This window comes from Acromyrmex echinatior, chromosome 15, assembly GCF_024713525.1.
Source record: "Acromyrmex echinatior isolate Ae372 chromosome 15, ASM2471352v2, whole genome shotgun sequence".
Taxonomy (NCBI): Eukaryota; Metazoa; Arthropoda; class Insecta; order Hymenoptera; family Formicidae; genus Acromyrmex; species Acromyrmex echinatior.
In genome coordinates, this window is record NC_141866.1 from 9389147 (window position 1) to 9408478 (window position 19332).

The window sequence follows — 19332 nt, forward strand, 5'->3', positions numbered from 1 at the left end:
CTTGACTGCTTATCAGATACTTAAAAAGGAACGATATGTGTCGGGCTGTGATGATAAATAATCATCAAAGAGAAGATAAACCGCGCGTGCAAAAGCGTTGGCAAACATGCTTACAAACGCACATTTACCTTCATCTTTCTTCGGTAGTGCAGTAGTCAGTGAAAGCGCGAACTCTATAGTGCGTAAATCAGCTGATCGCATCGATCCTTCCGTGCAATCGATCATTACGTTGATTGGTCTGATTACTCTGACCGAATAATTTTACTTTAGAGTCATCCGCTTAATTGCGTCTTTAATTCATCAATATCAAATCGTGAATTATTGAAATCGTGTCCGTGTTATTGATCATTTCAGAAATGCAGAAATCGTTGATTGATAATTTCTCATTTTTTAAGTATGTATATTTGAAATATTTATTACAGTCGAAGTGATCGTTATCATTCTTAGCACAGATCTTTAAGGAAAATCCTAAAGACATCCAGAAGACATTTTTATGTTTTAAAGATGTTCCAGGATCTTATCCCTCAGATAAAGTGTGCTGCGTAAAATGTCAAAAGTTATATTGAGCTACGTGAGAAAATTCTATTTGCTCGTTTCGCAACAGACGGAAATCGTAAAAAGTAACACTCTGTTTTATTACTCTACTCCATGGTGACAATCGTTATCTTTGCAAGAATGCAATTGACAATAATGCGTAAATACGAGAGTGTAGTATGTCCCGACTCTTCCGAAGGACTCGATGTAATTGGTGACAGATATACGCATCTAATCTGACGTAATATAAATTTTATTACCAAACACTTCACACAAGAATATCTAGATAAATTCCAAGTTATGTTCTAGACTTATTTATCTATTATCACACAAAATGAAATGTCTTTCATCTATTTGATCGTTTTAACAATACAGTAATAGAATAAAAATTATTGATAAAATAAGGACAAGAAATAAATCTTTTTAATTAATTGATTTAAAAATAATAGAGATATGCAAGATAATTAATGGTCTGTTAACATTATGATTCCGATTACCGTCATTATAACAAATCTCGAGGATGCGTTTCTTGTTTTTTAAATTTTTACCAATTATAGCTTTACGCGATCGATATTTGCGGATGAAAAGAATGGTTTTGCTAAAGTATTTTTAAACTAGATACAGATCTGAAAATAATTTTGTTGATTCATCAAAATAATATGTAGGACGGATTCAAGCATAAAAAGCAATGTTGCAAAAAATTTTGATATTTTAACAAAATTATCTCGCTAAATTTGTAGATACTTCAGCAAAAAATCGTTTTTTCCGCGTGTGTAATTTTAACGCGACATAAACGCGACAGTCATGACACATACACAAAGAACGATATCACGTACCACGCTTCGAGATATCCTTGTAGCCTTGAGATTACTGAGAAGAGAGTCAAGGAAACGAATGCAGCGAATGATTAGTCCTGTGTTCTTGCGAATGCACAGTGATCTTCCAAGAATCGCACTTGGCACGACATAGTCGCGACGTTTTACATTAAATTCCGCTTCATCGAACGTGCTATTAATCAAGCAATTATGAGCTAACTCAAATGAACGCGTCTGGTGCAACGTTATTATTTGAAGTGTGACAAATCTGAAACAATGCCACAAATACGTAATCATGGGAATCCCCTCCTTCTTTCGCTACCGAAAATTTCAAAATCATGGTTTATTTGCAGCGCGAATAAAAAGTGTAAAAATTTAAAATAACATTCGATTCCGGGACGATTGTAAGTGATAAATAAATCTTTTTACTTAAACAATCCGAATCATTTATCGAGAAACTATCGTCCTCGAAATGTCGCATTTGCGAACGAAGAATAGAGTGCTCAGTGACAAGACCTACAAACACGTTACTGGGACAGGAGAATGTCGCAGAAATCAATTTTCTCTGTTGAAAGGACGGCCTCAAAACATCGTACATCGTCTGGAGCATCGGTTCCATGAGGTAACTTTGCTTGGAGAAATACACACTATTATTATTAATGCTTTCTCATAAATATCTCATTAGAGACTGTTGTCACGTAAGGAGAACTGTATCCCTCATTTTAGAAATTTGATGCAATTGTACATTTATTTCTAAAATATGTTAGATGTCTAATGTAAAGATACACGAAGTACTACAGTAACTTGTGCGTGCATACATTGGAAAAAGCATGTAGTTGCGTTAATTGAAATTCTGAAAATGGATAAATCAGAATTATAATTTTAGTTGGAATAATCAGAATTCTGATTGATATGATCAGAATCTCCTGATTTATTTATTTTCAATCAGAAAATTTTCTGATTGAAATGTAACTTAAAATTTTTTTTTCTATTAAACGTGTACATGAAAAGAACGATTTTGCTGATAGAAAAGATCTAGAAATATCTAAAAATTTAGCTAAATACAAATCTGAAAATAATTTTGTAGGACTATCAAAATAATTCAGTTCAAATATTACGATAATGCTGCAAAAAGTTTCAACATTCTAGCAACTAGTTTGAATGTTCTTACATAATTATTTTGATGTTCAGTAAAATTCTAATCTGAAAGATCAGTATCTAACTAAATTTTTAAATGCATCAGCAAAATCGTTCTTTCTGTGTAGATACAACAGGTGATAAACTCTTTCGTACGTGCAAATCTTATTGATAATTGATCTCCGTAATATAACAGGAAACTTAAGTGCATGCCAGAAGTTTAAAGAAACAAACGAGCGACTTTTCTACTTCGAAGAATTCAATTATCGCGTGTTCTCGCGCATTTGTTAAAATTTGTTGTTACGCACCGAGATAAATTACATAGTCTGACCGTATGTCTTTCATCAGCAGAACGCGTCATGTATTGTTTCCGAGTGAGTCCATTCTCTATTTTCTATCGCTGAATGGGTCAAGCTATGTCATTCATATTATCGCGTAGAATCACGTAGGGTTCTTTCGTTTTGGCAACGCATTTTCAGCAGTGCGAAACATACGGTTTTCTCGCCTAAAGCCTTGTTCACAATAAAAAACATAGGCAACAGGAACAAGAATAATACAAACGATAAGATTTCAATCTATGAGAAATTATGTGTATTAACAGAGAATAAAACAAGCGATAAAATTTCAACTTATTGGAAATTATAGAAAGAAAGATTTTGCTAAAGTATCTAAAATATTTATAATAGCTAAATACAGATCTGGAAATAATCTTGTTGAATCGTCAAAATAATTATTAATAGGAAAGTACGATGAGCAATGCTGCAAAAAGTTTTTTCGACAATTTTTTAGCGACTAATTTGAGCTGCATCCTATAAAATTATTTTGATAGTTCAACAAAATTTTCAGATCTATATCTATCTAAATTTTTTAAATATTTCTGCAAAACTTTCTTTCCGTGCATGCCGTCAATTATTGATTATTCATCTGTTATTCTTTGTTCCTTTTGTGCTTTTCATTGTGCATAAAACTTAATAGCGTCCTTCTATCAAGACTGACGACGCGTTATACTCTGCGCTTTCACCATAAATCAGAGAGTGGCGTGATAAAGGTACTGCTGCGATTGTACGCAAAGCGTAATTTACGCATAGCCAGGATTAGATTTCTCGAGGCAACTATAAGCGTTAACTATAAATATTACGTGCTATAGTAAAGTGGGTGTTTTAGAGATTCCTGCTGTAGATGAGTTTTGGAAAATAGAAAAAAATAATTGCTCTTTGTACATTTGCTGTTTCCCCCTTCCCCCCCCCCCCCCCAGTATTAATTATGCACACAGAATCAAGTTTTCCAGAAAAAAACTTAATTACTCAAAATAATGCGTTATCACACATGTTTTGAGCTTTTGCATGGTGCATATCAGTCTCCTCTTCACAATTAGATAGCCGCAGGTTTATTTTTGGTTTACTCTCGAGATTGCCAATGCACGCCACGAGTTTTGGGTGCGACACTGATTAATGAGTCTCCTCCGTTCCTTATGATGATGGTTAAAGGCTTGCCAAAGTTCTCAATATCATCCTTCAGAGATGTTAGATGCTTGTCGCCAAAATAAACTGTGGTTCTTGATTCAGGATATCCGGTTCAGACGACAAACATTGCGTGAGCGACTTTACTCTAATTAAAAATTATTTTCTAGTTAATTAGAATTAGTCGTGGCGCGACTTGCATCTCAAAATATTCCACCTGCGTCGCATTTCAGTAATTGTGGCTAATTATTATTTTGATAAATGCGAAATGCACGACACTACGATGGCAACTTTATTAATAAATGACATTTAATTTTCTTTCTAATTGTAGATTCAGCATTTGTGTAGTACAGAGAGATAATGTTTTTAGAATTAATGATTCTCTGTAATATCTAAAATTGTGACTTCTTTAAAGTTACGTAGTATTTATTTCAAAGTATTTTTTTAATTTCTGTAGACTTTTTAAATTAAATTTTTTTTTTAAAGGAAAATTTTTCCTTCGTTCAATTTTCAATTTTCCTTTGAAATGAGAAAGAAGTATATAAAAAAAACAGAATTCTTAATTACTATCTTATAATATTCATCGCCAATTTCTCTTTTTCTGTTATTTCACGCACAAATTTTAAACATTTATTACACAACTGTGTATCTCGTTAAAGAACGTAATTAATAAAAGTTAATGCTATTAATCAACTAATATAATTAGAAAATTTCGTTTATGTATTTATGTTTTGAGTCATGATAATTATTATGCATTCACTCACTTTCGTAAGTTCTGTTAAAAACGCTGTTTCAAATTTACAGTTTAAATTATGCCTAAGTTTAAGTTATTTTTAATTATTTTTATAGGTTGCTCCTACTTAATTATTAATTTAATTATTATATTTATTAATTTAATTATTAATTTAAAAAATTTAGAATAAAACAATTTAATTTAAAAAAGGTATTAAATTTAATTCGAATTTAATTTATTATTTATTTATAATACAAGTAGTATATATGTTAATATAAACGTGTTTATTTTGAAACTAACTATAGAAATAGATTGATTTGGGTACACATGGAAGTTAAAAAAATAAAATGTTTAAATTTTTTAAATTACGAGTAACTTTATGAGGTAAAAAATAAAATTTTGTTAACTCAAAGAGTTGAACTACCATTGCTCTTTTGATATCTAACAGTATACGTAGATCGATGAGTATCTGAGACTAAAGAATGATACGTTTGATGATTTTGAGCGCCATTCGTTGGCAATCTTCGGCATCACGAGATGCTTGATAAGAAGAATAGTTGATCGACTAGAAAGTTTCGCTTGTGATCTCACAGGCCAATAAATCTATCGTTCGATTGCGAATAGTGCGCGAAATCAGTTTTAATATTTCATTATTGTGGCGCCACGAAGCATTCACGTCCCGTTACTGATAATATCTTGCCAAGAATATTTTTGACCACAATATTAATAATAATTATTACAAGGTAAGAGCTATTACAAGTCTAAGAGCTATTGCGAGTCTAATCTTTGTCATTTTGATAGATCACGTAATTTGAAACCGTCATTGAAATCGTCATTGCTGGCAATGCGTATAAAAAATTTTTTTAATCTTAAAAATTATGTTTTATTTTTTTTAAATTATTAGATACAATCATAATATTTTAATAGGATAGAAATTAGCATTTTATTGCTTCCTAAGGATTAGTATATAAATATGCAATTCTTTGAAAATTATCGAAATGTTTTAAAAAATTATATAATATATATAATATATATAAAAATATATATAATATAAGATCGAAAAAATCGTTCAAACTTTATTCCTCTATTTTTTCTTTTAAACATATGTTCTTATTAACGTTTCTCTAAGATTTATGCCCTTTCTAAGACCATTAATTAACCGTAATTTTACGTTTCGATTAGTCTTCTATATTATAGTCGTCATCTATTTGAAGATAAAATATATCTCAAAAAATGGCTGCGCCTTATCGCGGCTTCGAGATATTGATAATCGGTTGTACAAACGTTCGCCTTGAATTTCGTATCTTTCTTGGCAGTGGTTCATCGCTCGTGATGTGTTTTATCCTTTTATTTTGCGTTAATTTACGCGAAATTGCAAAACTTCTTGCCGTCAACCAAAATATTTTTCGATCGCTATAATTACTTCCTCAATTGCTCCAGTTTATTATTCAAGATTTCCGAGTGATTCATGTATGCAAGTGATAATTATATTCGCGTGCAATCTATCCGTGTCGAGAGAAATCCCTGCGTGTGAGAGGGTAACGAGAAAGCTTCCACAGTTTATCCCCGTGACCCTTGCGAAGAATATTCTCCGCAGATAGGACTCCGCAGTGAGAGAAAGATTGACGTAGACACGTAGAAACAAGACGAGTTCTTATCTGCGACGCAAATGAAATCTTCCGAGACTTTTGGATGATTCGCGAGTCTGCTGACGAGTCTTCCCGAGGACGCTACGCGGATACCGCGATTGGAAGTTATATTATCACCGAATTCCATATCAGGCAGAATGCAGAACAGAAATGTGTTCACAACGCGTGACGACGAATTCGACAGGAATATGCGGTCCTTAAAAACTAAGCGACTTAATTCAAATATTTCTATTCAGATATTTTATCTATTTTACAAGTTTCTTGTGTAATCAAATGGGCTCTCGCGCTTAATAGATAATAGTTAATTCTAAGGAGGGATAATACAACATCTTGTAGAGGAATTATCTCTGCGTGCTGCATGTCATAACGTTTTGATGTGTGTTCTTGCAAGTCGATATGGTTTTTTCATTTCGTTGCGACACAGTGCGTCTAATAACACGCCGATGTTGCCCTCGATAGATCGGATTTCAGTGTGACGTGTCTCTTTGTGCACATAATACCCTGGAAATTTAGCCAGCGAAATGTACTAGCGTGGATAAACGAGAATGACACACATTGAACGTTTTTAGCTCATACCTGATTCGAGTCGCTTCTATTTGAGAGAAAAAGGATCGCATAAACAAGTCAGACAGGCCAACTCGTGTGACGAAACGGTATCTTATAGACAAAATGATCATTTTACATTCAACGAGTGTGCTGAATCGAGACGGTTCGAAACGTTTCGTATTCACACGTCACGTGTGCCTCTAATTAGAAAAATTAGTCCATTCTCTTCAGCTGCTTTTTTAGCACTTGCGATGGATTGGACGAGAACATGACCGTGTACTGCATACAAAAGAAGCGAAACGATTAAAATTAGTGAAAGAACAAAAGCACAGTTAATGGGAATGAATTCATCGTGCATAAATGGGATGCAGCTCGTGTAAAAAATACTAGTTCGTCGCTCTGCAACGTTCGTGAATATTTCTCATTATTCGTAATTATACGCGATTAATTGAAGTGAATTTGACACCGATCTCCATTCTATGGAGTATACGAACGAAAGAACGAATCTGTTAAATAACTGGTGGCGAAATGCATCCTTTCCATCCTTGCTATCGCCGCAAAGATCTGGCAGAACTTATGGGTCGCTTTCCTCGACTTGCCAACAAGTCATTCAATCATTTTGGAGCCGAAGCAAACAGGTAGACGATACAGCGATTTGTATGCATTTAACATTTTATGTAACATTTTTATAATATCTGTTTTATCGTCTTTGTATCTTTTATCTACTATCGAATGCAAAATAATAATATAAAGAGAATGGATGATATATATCGTCTTTGCTAAAAGTAACCTAAACTATTTATTTATCGAGATAATCAATTTTCATATTTTTGTATATTAAAAAAATCACTTCGCAATAATTCAAGTTTATATACTTAGATATTTTAATTTTTCTTTAATTTTCTAATCCAATGTTGCAAGTACTTTGCATACGGAGATGCAAAGTTTTGCAAAACACAGCTTTCTCTTAGACTTCCGTAAACACTGGTGAATGTCACAACTAGTTAGAATTTCCGGAAACATTTGAGCGGAACTTTATGAATGAAACTCTTTCATTCTGTACTACAACGAGCGTGCCAAAATTTAGTCGAGATAGCTCTTGTGATAAATGACGTGAGTAACAAGCGGTGTCGAGAGACGTCTGTTACGGTCTGACAATGATGACAGTCCGTGGCAGACTCAGTGTCTCAGATAATAGTGAGAATATTGCATCCACCAGATAGATTTTCAAAATAAACAAATCATACGCAGATGAATCATACGAATTGGCAAAATTTACGGAATCCTCTTCGAACGATGAATTCTATACTATTTTCATCGATATTTACTTCGTCGATGTTTATATCGTTGGTCGGCTTGGAATAAATAGCATTAGATATTTTAACTCAATGTTTTCGCACTCGAAGTAAATCATGCAGGAGATGTTGAAACTGCGAGTTGTCAGAATTATATGTACTATGAAGATGCTTCCTCCAACAGCAAAATTCTTTTTTAACGTAGCTACAAAAATATTTCTTAGAAATTTGTGATTCAAAAATTATTAATTACTCGTCGAAACAAAAATGTGTAATGTTTATTTTATGTGTACATGTTTTTTAAAAAAAATTGCCCATTCGATAGAGCAAAGATTCAGCTGTAAGAATTTATTTTTTGAATTGCCGTACAATGATTTTTAATTAAATTATGAGCAGTTAAAATTTTTTTATTTAATCCGCGATAATTCAGTAACAAAAAAATTTTAAACTATTATTAAAAAACAACGCGATACGTACGTATCAAATCGAGAACAATTGGTGGATTTATACTACATGCACTCTCTTAATTATTGATTTGAATAATTCTAGAATTATTCTAATGGAATTAATTCTTTTATTACAATTAGAATTTATTAAAATCCACACAGTGGAGTAGAATTTTTTAGAAATAATATCATATGTACATGTTTATTACATAGAACTTTGTATGGGTTTGAAACAATGTCATGAATTAGTTATGCAAATGGATAAATTACGTGGTAAGAAGATCATTATATACATAATCTTTGTCATATAATTATTAACACTTCATCGGTTTTCAATAACATCTAGCTGTCAGTCTGCTTACCTTTTACATGAGGTGTAATGACGTATCGATAGGGACAAGAATGTTATAATATAAACGGATATAGTATGAGTATCTTCATACAAAAGCTATTAATAATATCAACTTGTACCTGCAATAAATTGCAATAAAAAGATGAAATTACGAAGGTGACAATAAAATTATATCAGATATTTATATTTTAAACATTGCAGATTTATGTGTGTGTGTAATATTTCGACTATATCATAAAGAAATAATGTTTACAATTTTAAGTATCCAAAAATATAGAGTATTTGATAATTCTGCTGACAACGCTCGTGGGCAAGTAGAACGAACTAAATTGAGTCGAAAAATCCTCTACTATTTTGCAATTTCTGCAATAGTTAATAAGATATTAAGTACTAAAAATCGCTGAATATTGATTTTCAATAATTTTGTACTCAAATACTATCAACTTTACAGAAAAACAGCGAAACAAAAATTGTTTATTTTTCTCATAAAATTCTGAGAATTTTTTTAAGAATTTTTTATTATCGTATTTTCTCATATTGATAAAAATAGTTGCCAATATGTATAAAAAATACAATACTAAAAAGTTGATAAAAAATTCTAAAAAAATTCTTAGAATTCTATGAGAAAAAAATAAACAATTTTTATCTCTTGCAGCTTTTTTGTATATAAGTTGATAGTATTTGAGGAAACGTTATTGGAGACCAATATTCGGCAATTTTTTAGTAATTAATATTTTGTTAACTATTGAAAAATATTGCAAAATAGTAGAGAACTTTCCTCAGTTTAGTCCGTTCAAGGCCTCCTGCTCGAGCGTTGTCAGCAGAATTATTAAACCCTATATATTAACAGCATTTTTATTATAACGTAATATTTTCTATCACAAATATCATAAGGTAAATTTTACGATCATTCTTCGTTGCTTATCACATTCATTGTTCGTCATATGGGAGGTGACTTTTTTTCAATTGACTTTTCAATGTCCAAATGTTGAATTTTTACTAATCAACATTCATTTAGTCAGCACTTTGAGTTAAAGATTTATGGCAAAATCTGAAATGTAATGATACGCTTCAAATGTAATTAAAACGTTTAATACAACAATAATCTTAATCTTTTGAAATACTTGAGAAAGTTATTGTTAACGATAAAAATAATCTTTCGAGAGTTCTCTTGAACTGAAGTGAGTTGGAGCAGTGTTATACTGAACCTTTCGATTGCGTTAGAATAAACTTTAAATAGAGAACTTTTGTAACAATACTTTCTTCGATTGAGTTTGTTTTCTGAGAATATCGTTCCAAAGCGAAAATCGATTACAACTCACCCGTTGAAATCAATTTTTTTTCCCTCTTTAGCGTCGTTTAATCAGATGGCCGAAATTTAATTTGGCGAAAGCGTATAGCTTATCGTCGAATAATCCCGCAAGAAACGATAACGTTATTAATTCGGTCTCGCTTTGTTACGCATCGATGCTGCAATGGAGACACTAATCTGCCGAACGGCATCGCGTCATTTCGTTTTATGAAGCGCAATAAAGTTCCGTGTACATAATTAATTAGTTTACCAAGAGAACTTTAATTGGCCGGGATTAAGGCGAGAATCAACTGTGGCAAGTGCCTTTAAAAACAAATATATTTAAAGCGAAGAAGTATTTTTTGGCAAATGATTTAGATTCGATCCTATAATCTCATCTTATAATTTTTTTGTTCTAACTAATTTTTTTAATCCGCGGATTTATTTGCATTATTACTATCTTTTTAAAACACATAATATTTTTTGTTAACAATGCATTTATAAATGCATTTTGTTAAGAAATGATAACAAAAAATAGTCAAAATGAAGTGTATCAGAAAAATTAAATCGAATGTTAGAAAATTTAAAAATCTGTAAAATTTTGTTTCTAATTATTATTTGAAATATTGTTTGAATTTTTATGATGTATGAGTATTTTTAAAACACATATGTACAATTGTTTTAAATGTCTAACTCTGTGTTTTGTAATGTATCGTGATTTCTCGCCTATAAATTAATTCTTCATTTATTGTTTGCCATCCACGTGGCAATTGTATCAAATTCTCATTTCTCCAATTACGCTTCCGTTAGTTGTTTGATCAGTTTCTCACGACTGCTAGAGCGATTATGCAACTTTCAATATCCGAGATCACGCACGTGTCCCACGCTAAATAAAAGTTCGATTAATTCGCTTAATTACTGCAAAATGTGTTATCATGCGAGGCAAATCGAGAGTTTGTGATTCAATTATGTATGCTCTCTTGATAAAACAATTTTTTCAGTTGAACTTATAACTATAAGAACAGATAAATACGTTAGTGAACTTAAAATAAAATTCGGAATTTTATTATCACGCGCTTATCATGGTTTATAAATTGCTTAATCAAACCGCACCAAATCCACAATGTGCAACCGTGAGGATTAACCACGGAAGATTACGATGTAATTATGTCAGTGCCGCATATGTAGAACGTTATCACGAATTAGTGACGTCATTGACATGCCGTATTTCTCTCGCTATTATCTCGAAATATATATATAGATATATATATCTTTTTTTCTCTCTCTTTCTCTCTCTTATCAAGAACGGAATTCCGTTCCGAACAATTTTATGGATTATAATGTAATGATATACTTTACGTGACATTTATTTTTCTGTATAAAATATAAGCATATCATACAAGCAAAACACATTTTTTTCGACTTTTGTATTAAAAGTTAAGAATTTGCAGTTTGATTTTCACTGTGCGTTAGATGTAACGAAATATTCCTAACATTCCTTACGTAAAGTAAAAATTAAATCATGAAAAATATTTGTAAATTTTGCTTTTATGTATATGAAATACTTTTAGAAGGCTTTCCGTCACAATCAAATCAGTATTATATGACTTCAAAATTATCTTAACATATTTCATTGTCTCATAAAATATTATTTTTTCGTTTGTTACAAACATAACAAATTAATTACATACATTCTGTTTATAATACTTATAATAACAGTTTATGAATCTCAACATTGAATTAAAACAGCCGCGAAAAGAAAACAGTTTCCGAACCAAAAAGCTTACGATGCTGACGACACACAGCACGCGCCGTTACGCGATTCAGACTGTGTGTATGTACACGAAGTTAAAGAGATCCCACCGCGATATATAAATGTCGCGTGATACGTATCCACTAAACGTTGTTCTCGAGCGATTTGCTGGCGTCGTCGGTGTCTCGCTCGGTCACAGTTCTGAGTCGACATTCTGCAATTGTCTCCTAACGACGAGGAAGAAGTCGCGCGAGACATCGTGAAGCCGTTGGCCGCCGATCAGTGAGATCCAATCAGCTGGATGACTACGCGAAATTTGGAAAAAATGCTGCGACTCACCACTTTGTCGAGGGTCCGTTTTTCACGGTATACCAATGATTTAAAATAATCTTACGGTCGCGGTTCCTTGGGGAGGGATTTAACTCTATTCACAGTGGCAGAGATTGAAACTGGTAGTGGTGAGTTGGATCTTTCGATTTTGCTGAGGATAGCAAAATAATAGACTTAATCACAATCTGTATTTAATTGTGTACACTTATCCAGTTTTGGAATTTATGTTTGTACGTGTTTGAATTTGATTGTGTATTAATTTCAATGTTTAATCAATTGTCTTTAGTTTTTTAGTCGTATGATAATTTGGTAAAAAAGTTATAACTGTATCTTAAAATTATAAATTTATACTTCTTTAAAAAGCGTTTAGTCATCTTAAACAGTGAAACATACATTCACAATTTTTTCTCATATTAATTTTTTCTCACATTGCGTTTTTATAATTGTGTTTTTTAAGAAAAACTATAAATCATTATGTATTATCATACATTCATCTAATCTATCAATTAAATTGTGTTACACTGCGTTCTAAAAAATGATAAATTGTATCTTTTTTTTTTTTAAGACGCAATCATTTTAAACTCATACACAAAATTATCGCAACATAAATTTATATCAAAATTTTAATAACTTTAAGTAAGCGTAAATCTGAAAAATCTGAAAAATGGACATATTCAAAATTTTTTTTTTCATTTTCAAGGGCAAAGTCAGTACTTTAAAAAATAATTTCATGTTTATTTCCGCTTGCTATCTTTTCTAAAGTAAGGAAGAGTTACATATCTAAAAAATTACATAGTTTGATTGTGAGATGAAATGAATTTTTTGTGCAAATGATATTATAATCATTGCAAAGTACGGATTTTTTCTTGCAAATTTTAAAAAAATCAACTTGATACAATGTTTTGTTGCAGAGAGCTTATCAAAATTATATACCTATGCATTTTTATTCAATTATCATTAGCAGCGGCTAACATTATCCAATACCACGGGGAGGTTGCTGATCAAATTTTGTACAGGGTGGGCCATCTATTGGTACGTTTTTGAATTTCGTCGTATGGCAACACCGAACGAGCTACAGACCCGAAATTTTGACAGTTTATTAGTCATACCGTCCGCGGCACGAAACAACATGTTTTCTCTTGAAGAGCGTTTTGAAATTTTAAAAACTTATTTTCAAAGTCAGTGCTGTGTCGCCGAAACTGTACGAATTTTGAAAAGAAATATGGGTCGTGATAGAGCACCCACCGAAGGAGCTATACGCAAATTGGTGAGGAAAGTTCGTGAGAAAGGGATGTTAGTGGATGACATTATATTACGACTGTTTTGAGTGAAATTGGCGCCGAGGTAGTCCAAAATGTCATTAATAATTGGGGTGACCGAATGGCATACTGTAAGGCCAGTAGAGGGAGCCACATGAACGAAATCGTTTTTCATTCTTGACGCGGATACTTTTAGCTTCACAACAAAAAAAAAATTAATAAAAAATATCAATGTATGCTCATTTGATCGCATTTTTAAAAACGTACCAATAGATGGCCCACCCTGTACATTGATGCGCGCGCGCGCGCGCGCGCGCGCGTGTGTGTGTGTGTGTGTGTGTGTGTGTGTGTGTGTGTGTGTGCGCGCGTGTGTTGGATCTTCTAATTCCTGAAGATTCATTGATGGTTTTTCCAAAGTAGCACTACACCGAGGTTACATTCCATTTCACGCATAATGCGCATGATGTATCATTTTATCTTCGTTTTTTGCCGAGTGTTAAACAAGGATAAAGTACATCTTGCACATTATACGTAAAATGAAACGTAGCCTGAATAAGGTGGGGAACACCATAACCACAATTAGAGCTTGCATCAATATGTGTTTGTAATCATTTGGAAACAAAACGGGAATACCAGATTTTAAAGTGTAAATGTCACTCACTCGTTTCCTCCAACACACACATAATCCGATTAGCAACCTTTCATCGGATAATGCTAATACTGACAGTAATTGAACAAAAATGCATAGATAATTTTCATACATATCTCCACAATAAAAAATCGTACAAATCTTGATTTTTCTTAAATTCACAAGAAAAAATCCATACTTTACGATGATTATAATAATTTTTGTGAAAAAAATTCATTTTACTTCATAGAGTGTTTCAAACTATGCATTTTTTTTGAAGATGTAACTCTTCCTTACTTTAGAAAAAATGACAGGCGAAAATAAAGGTGAATTCAAAATTTATGAAAATTTTCTTAAAGTACGGACTCTGCCCTTGAAAATAAAAAAAAACTTTTTAATACGTTCATTTTTCACGGAGTTACGATTATTTGAAGCAAAATTTTGGTATAAATTTACGTTGTGATTAATTTGTTGACGAGTGTATTTATATATTTATGTAAAATATTAATATATTTATTTGCATTAAATGGATGTATATATTATTCTCAAAATAGTAGATTTTTTTCTTTAAGAAATTTGATTGTTGTAAATTTTTTCTTTAAGAAACATTTGATTGTTGTAAAGTCGAATTGTGTTGCTTCTCATCATATTTCTTTGGAAGGAATTATTTTCACATAATAAAAAATATATTTAAATATTAAAATTCGGTAATTCTACGTGTGTGCATATTTTACTCATAGCAAAGGAAAGCCGTTTTCGATTTTCGTGCTGAATAGACATTCAAAGAGAATGCCATGCGGAAGGCCAAAGATGAACGTATTAGAATTGCGGCGGCGTTCTTCCGTAATAGTTTCGATGAAGACGATGATGGGAAAGAGGACAAAGCCGTACCAACAAAAGAATCGGAAAAAAGTGTTTCACAAACAACCTCTGATGACGATTCGACAAAAGTCGAAAGAAAGACCAGCGTCACAAAAGCGGAGATTTCTTCAAAATTGGTCTCACCTAGCCTTGAACTTGTGACTTCCTCTTTATACGTGAGAGATCGCATCTTTAAATGCTTACAATCGTTGGAAAATTCCAGCTCGTCACCGAACAATGTAGACGAGTACACAATATCAGATCGTCGTAACACAAAAGAAGAATACAATAAGGGCAGTGATGTGATTTCGAAAGTCGAAACACGAAGATTATCAGTTACGGAGTCCGACGGTGTCTTCCCTTCGCTCAAACACGAAGATGTCATTACGAAGGAGTCATCTACGAGGTTTCAACCTTCATCAATCGGCGACCACCCAATGCGCACTCCTACGAAACCAACTACTACGGCTAAATCGAAGCAATCTCAATTGACGCCCGATTTCTTAAAAGTTCCTTCGAGATCTAGCGAACATTTTCGTTTCCCGACATTATCAGAACGATCGACAAGTGCGAAAGAACGCTCGGATATCGAGAAAATACATAATACAGTACCACAACCATTGATAGCCGTTATTCGAGACAGTTTCGATGAGAAATCCAGCAGTGGTCGCAGATTAACGTTGCCGATTACGAGCTCTGATTTGAACCAAACCTTACTAAAGCCTGCGATGGAGACCAGCCAAAAATCACCAACCTTTGATGATATCCTAGCTGGCACCAGCGTGAACCCAATCCGAAAGTCCAGCATAGCAAACGCAGCTATCTGTTCGAGTTTGGCTCCCAGCTTGCTTGGAGCTATTCCCGGTGTGCCGAATTCCCTCTTACCGAATGGAGACTACAATCTGCAACGAAGTGCCACGTTGTCGAATCTGTCAACCACCTCCACCACCATCAGCGACGACATTTCCATTGATAGAACGCGCCGCGGATTAAGATCGTTTCTTCGTCTTCACATACCCGAGTCGCATCCTGCGACCTGGCACGACGAGGACTACCATCACTTGCACAATCATCACCACCATCATCATCATGTGTTCTCGCACATTCACGTACCCTCCATCACCTTCACAGCACCAGCCGATGGTATCGGTCGCAAGTTTAACTTCGCCATCCGAAGGCATTCACAGGCGGTTAGTGTAGAGTCAGGATGCACGTCGTTTCGCCATTTTTATTAACATTTTTTTTTTTCATTAACACCCATTAAAAGTTTGGCTATTTTTTCAATCAAGTAAAACATTTCTGATTTGGGAGAAGCTAATATAATATGAAATATTAACAAATAATATTTAGAAACTAAAGTAGTAAATTTCTGATTAAATTAATCGACGATTAACTTGCAAATGTGCCAACAACAGTTTAATGTATGAGAATGTTTCCTCTCTCTCTTCCTCTTCTGTGTTTAGTTCTCACGTTGGCAATCACGTACGTTGAGTTAACCATCGATTAGCGTTAATTGGAATTGAAAGAGCCCTTACTCTAAATATGACGTCATATACATACGTAAGAACTATCTATTCGAGTCTGGCACGGAGTTAAAAGAGATCGTACAAATAGTGGATTTATTTTTAGCCTGAATTCTTTAAGTAATTATAATAACAGTCTTTAGCAATGAACTTCAATGTTTATTAAAAGAATGAGCGTGAAATTACATTGATAAATCGAACAAATGAGACAAATTAAAATTTTTTGTCATTTATTGAGAATGAACCCGTACGATGATAATATCACGTGTCAGATTGGCTAGATATTGACGTAAGTGACTCTATAACATTAGATTTGATTAATTCGTATACTAGCACATGCTGTGGTTAAAATAATTTGCGCTTTACATTGACACGCCTGTTTAAGATCGAACCGAGCTGAAACGATGACGATGCTCTCGTTACAAATAATAGAATGCTAATTGTTGCAATTGCAGGCCGCCGAAGACCGTCAACACTTCCGTTGTCGACATAACTCGAACTTTTATCTTATCGGACTTGTTGCATTTATAACTGATAACTAATCTGCAAGTAGGAACTGTATGTCATGGTCGTCTAATAGTTAGATAATTATTAAATAATTTAATAATTATCTTAGACAATAATTAAATTGTCTATTGTCCTATGTCATATTAATATGAATTAAATAATTTCACGAAATATTACAAAAAAATTACTACAATTAAAAAAAACTGAACGATTACATACATTTCTATGAAACATATTAATCTTGTACTACTCTGAAATTCTAAAAGTATTTTTTCAATCTCGAGATAAATATACAAAATTTAATTGAAGTTAATTACATTTCAAAAATTTTTAATCACGAACCATTCATAGCTTTAAAACTACTATTGTACCTTTAACTTAATAACAAACTGTAATCATGACTAAGATAATTTGATAAATCTAATATATCATATATATGTTAGACTATGAATTAGATCAATAAAATATCTATGAATTAGACCAATAAAATGTATTAGTGCCACGTGTCAGAGAAAATTTTGGAGACACATAACGGCACGTGTGCATATAGTAGAATTTTGCCCGACTCGGTTCTATCATCGATTTGACGGCTAATGCTCACATCATATCCGTCAACACTTGCAAATTAACACAGTGACACCGATTTTATCTCGACGTAAAGCGCGCATCAGTATCGTCTGCTTTGATGCGTATAAACTAAGCCATGCGACTGCCAGATATTTCAGCATAGTGACAAAATCAACTGCATGAAATAAACCTGATCTAATGTATTTCTATGTGTGCGTGTGGGTGCTTATATGCGTTTGTACTCCTGCATCGAATTTTTATTCAGTAGAACTCGGACCGTAGTAAACGACGAATGGTGCTATAATCCCTGTAAGCGACATTCTAGACATTGAAAAAAGAACCTTTTCTGTCAGGGTAATTCTGATTTGAGAATCAACGCTGAAGCATATTTTAGAATTTTGACTTTGCATCAGAAACCTTTACATTTCTGACAGATCGGCTTTCGTATTCTTTCATCAAGTATTTACTCGTATTTTTAGTCTAAAACGTGAATTATTAACAAGATTATTAAAAATATCTGGATTTAACATTAACAAATTTTATGTGATTTGTGTAATTTATTGGATCGTAGCGCTCTACTTCATTTATATCATACATGTTTCTAAAAAAATACAATATAAAAGTTATCAAATTCACAGAAACTCAAAAAACATGTGATCTTCCGAAAGTAGAGATTTTTAATTTTTAAACTCTTTTTTAAAATTTATATTCTTTTCATTTTTAATGAAGTTACAGCTGGTTGAATGTTGAAGTTTGTATTATGAACTTTTTATTCCGCTCCAATATAATTTGTAGCAAAGTTTACTGACTATTACTATCGCTGTTATGCGAGGGAAGTACAGGACTTTCGCATCGTAGGATTATGAGTATAATCCCGTCAAGGAGTGTATTTAGCATTATATCCTCTTACATACCGTAAATGCCAAGTCAATTTACGCGCGTAGATTTTATCGATAATATACGTCGACGAAATGTCATTAAATTATTGCCGCAGGATCTTTTGATTAAAAAAAAATAAAACACGATATTTACAAGATTATTCCTGTTTGATGTTTAACCTATATTTGTAATAACATCTAAAATGTTATAACATCTACATGTATATAAATTCTGCAACGTAAAAGTCTGTGCACAGATCTCAGAGCAAATTCGATTTTAATCAGATTTTATCGTAAGTATTATCTGAACGCGCAAAATTTTTTGTTACTAATTAGCTTATATGAAATTGGGCATGAGAAATAATATGAGCGTTGAACAAATAATAAGAGAAAAGTGGATGAAATTATTTCGAACAAAACAAAAAATTGTAACGAAAAAAATGACACATGTATAAAATAAAAAATAGAAAATTAATTAACATAACAATTAAAAATAATTAACATAATAGGAAACAATGAATAATAAATAATAAAGTTAATTCACGCAAATGGAGCATGAAAAAAATAATTCTATTTCTTTTATTATGCTTTGCAAAATAAATAAAATTTACAATTAACATTGCTAACTTTTGTTCCCAGCTTCACTGCTTTCTCCACACAAGTACTTAATCCCTTATCATTCGTGTGTCACTCATTATCACTGACCCAGCATTCCATTTCGCAAGATTGAAAAACGCAAGCAGCGTTCTCTAAATCTTTTGTCGCGAA

The 19332-nt window shown here is 32.7% G+C and overlaps 1 protein-coding gene across 5 annotated transcripts in view; it reads left to right on the forward strand.

The window, feature by feature from the left end:
- Nucleotides 1-19332, forward strand: part of Arms (Ankyrin repeat-rich membrane spanning) — a 39875-nt gene that overhangs the window by 6922 nt on the left and 13621 nt on the right. For 2 of the 5 annotated variants that reach the window (XM_011055350.2, XM_087413861.1), the window contains exon 3: nt 14969-16279. The exons of 1 other annotated variant lie outside the window; for it this stretch is intronic. In XM_011055350.2, coding sequence (XP_011053652.1) covers nt 15023-16279 — 1257 coding nt within the window. In that variant the 5' untranslated portion in view covers nt 14969-15022. Of the gene's footprint in view, nt 1-1702; nt 1972-12197; nt 12364-14968; nt 16280-19332 lie in introns of those variants that run through there. 2 more of the 5 variants (XM_087413862.1, XM_087413863.1) reach the window with 2 other exon arrangements.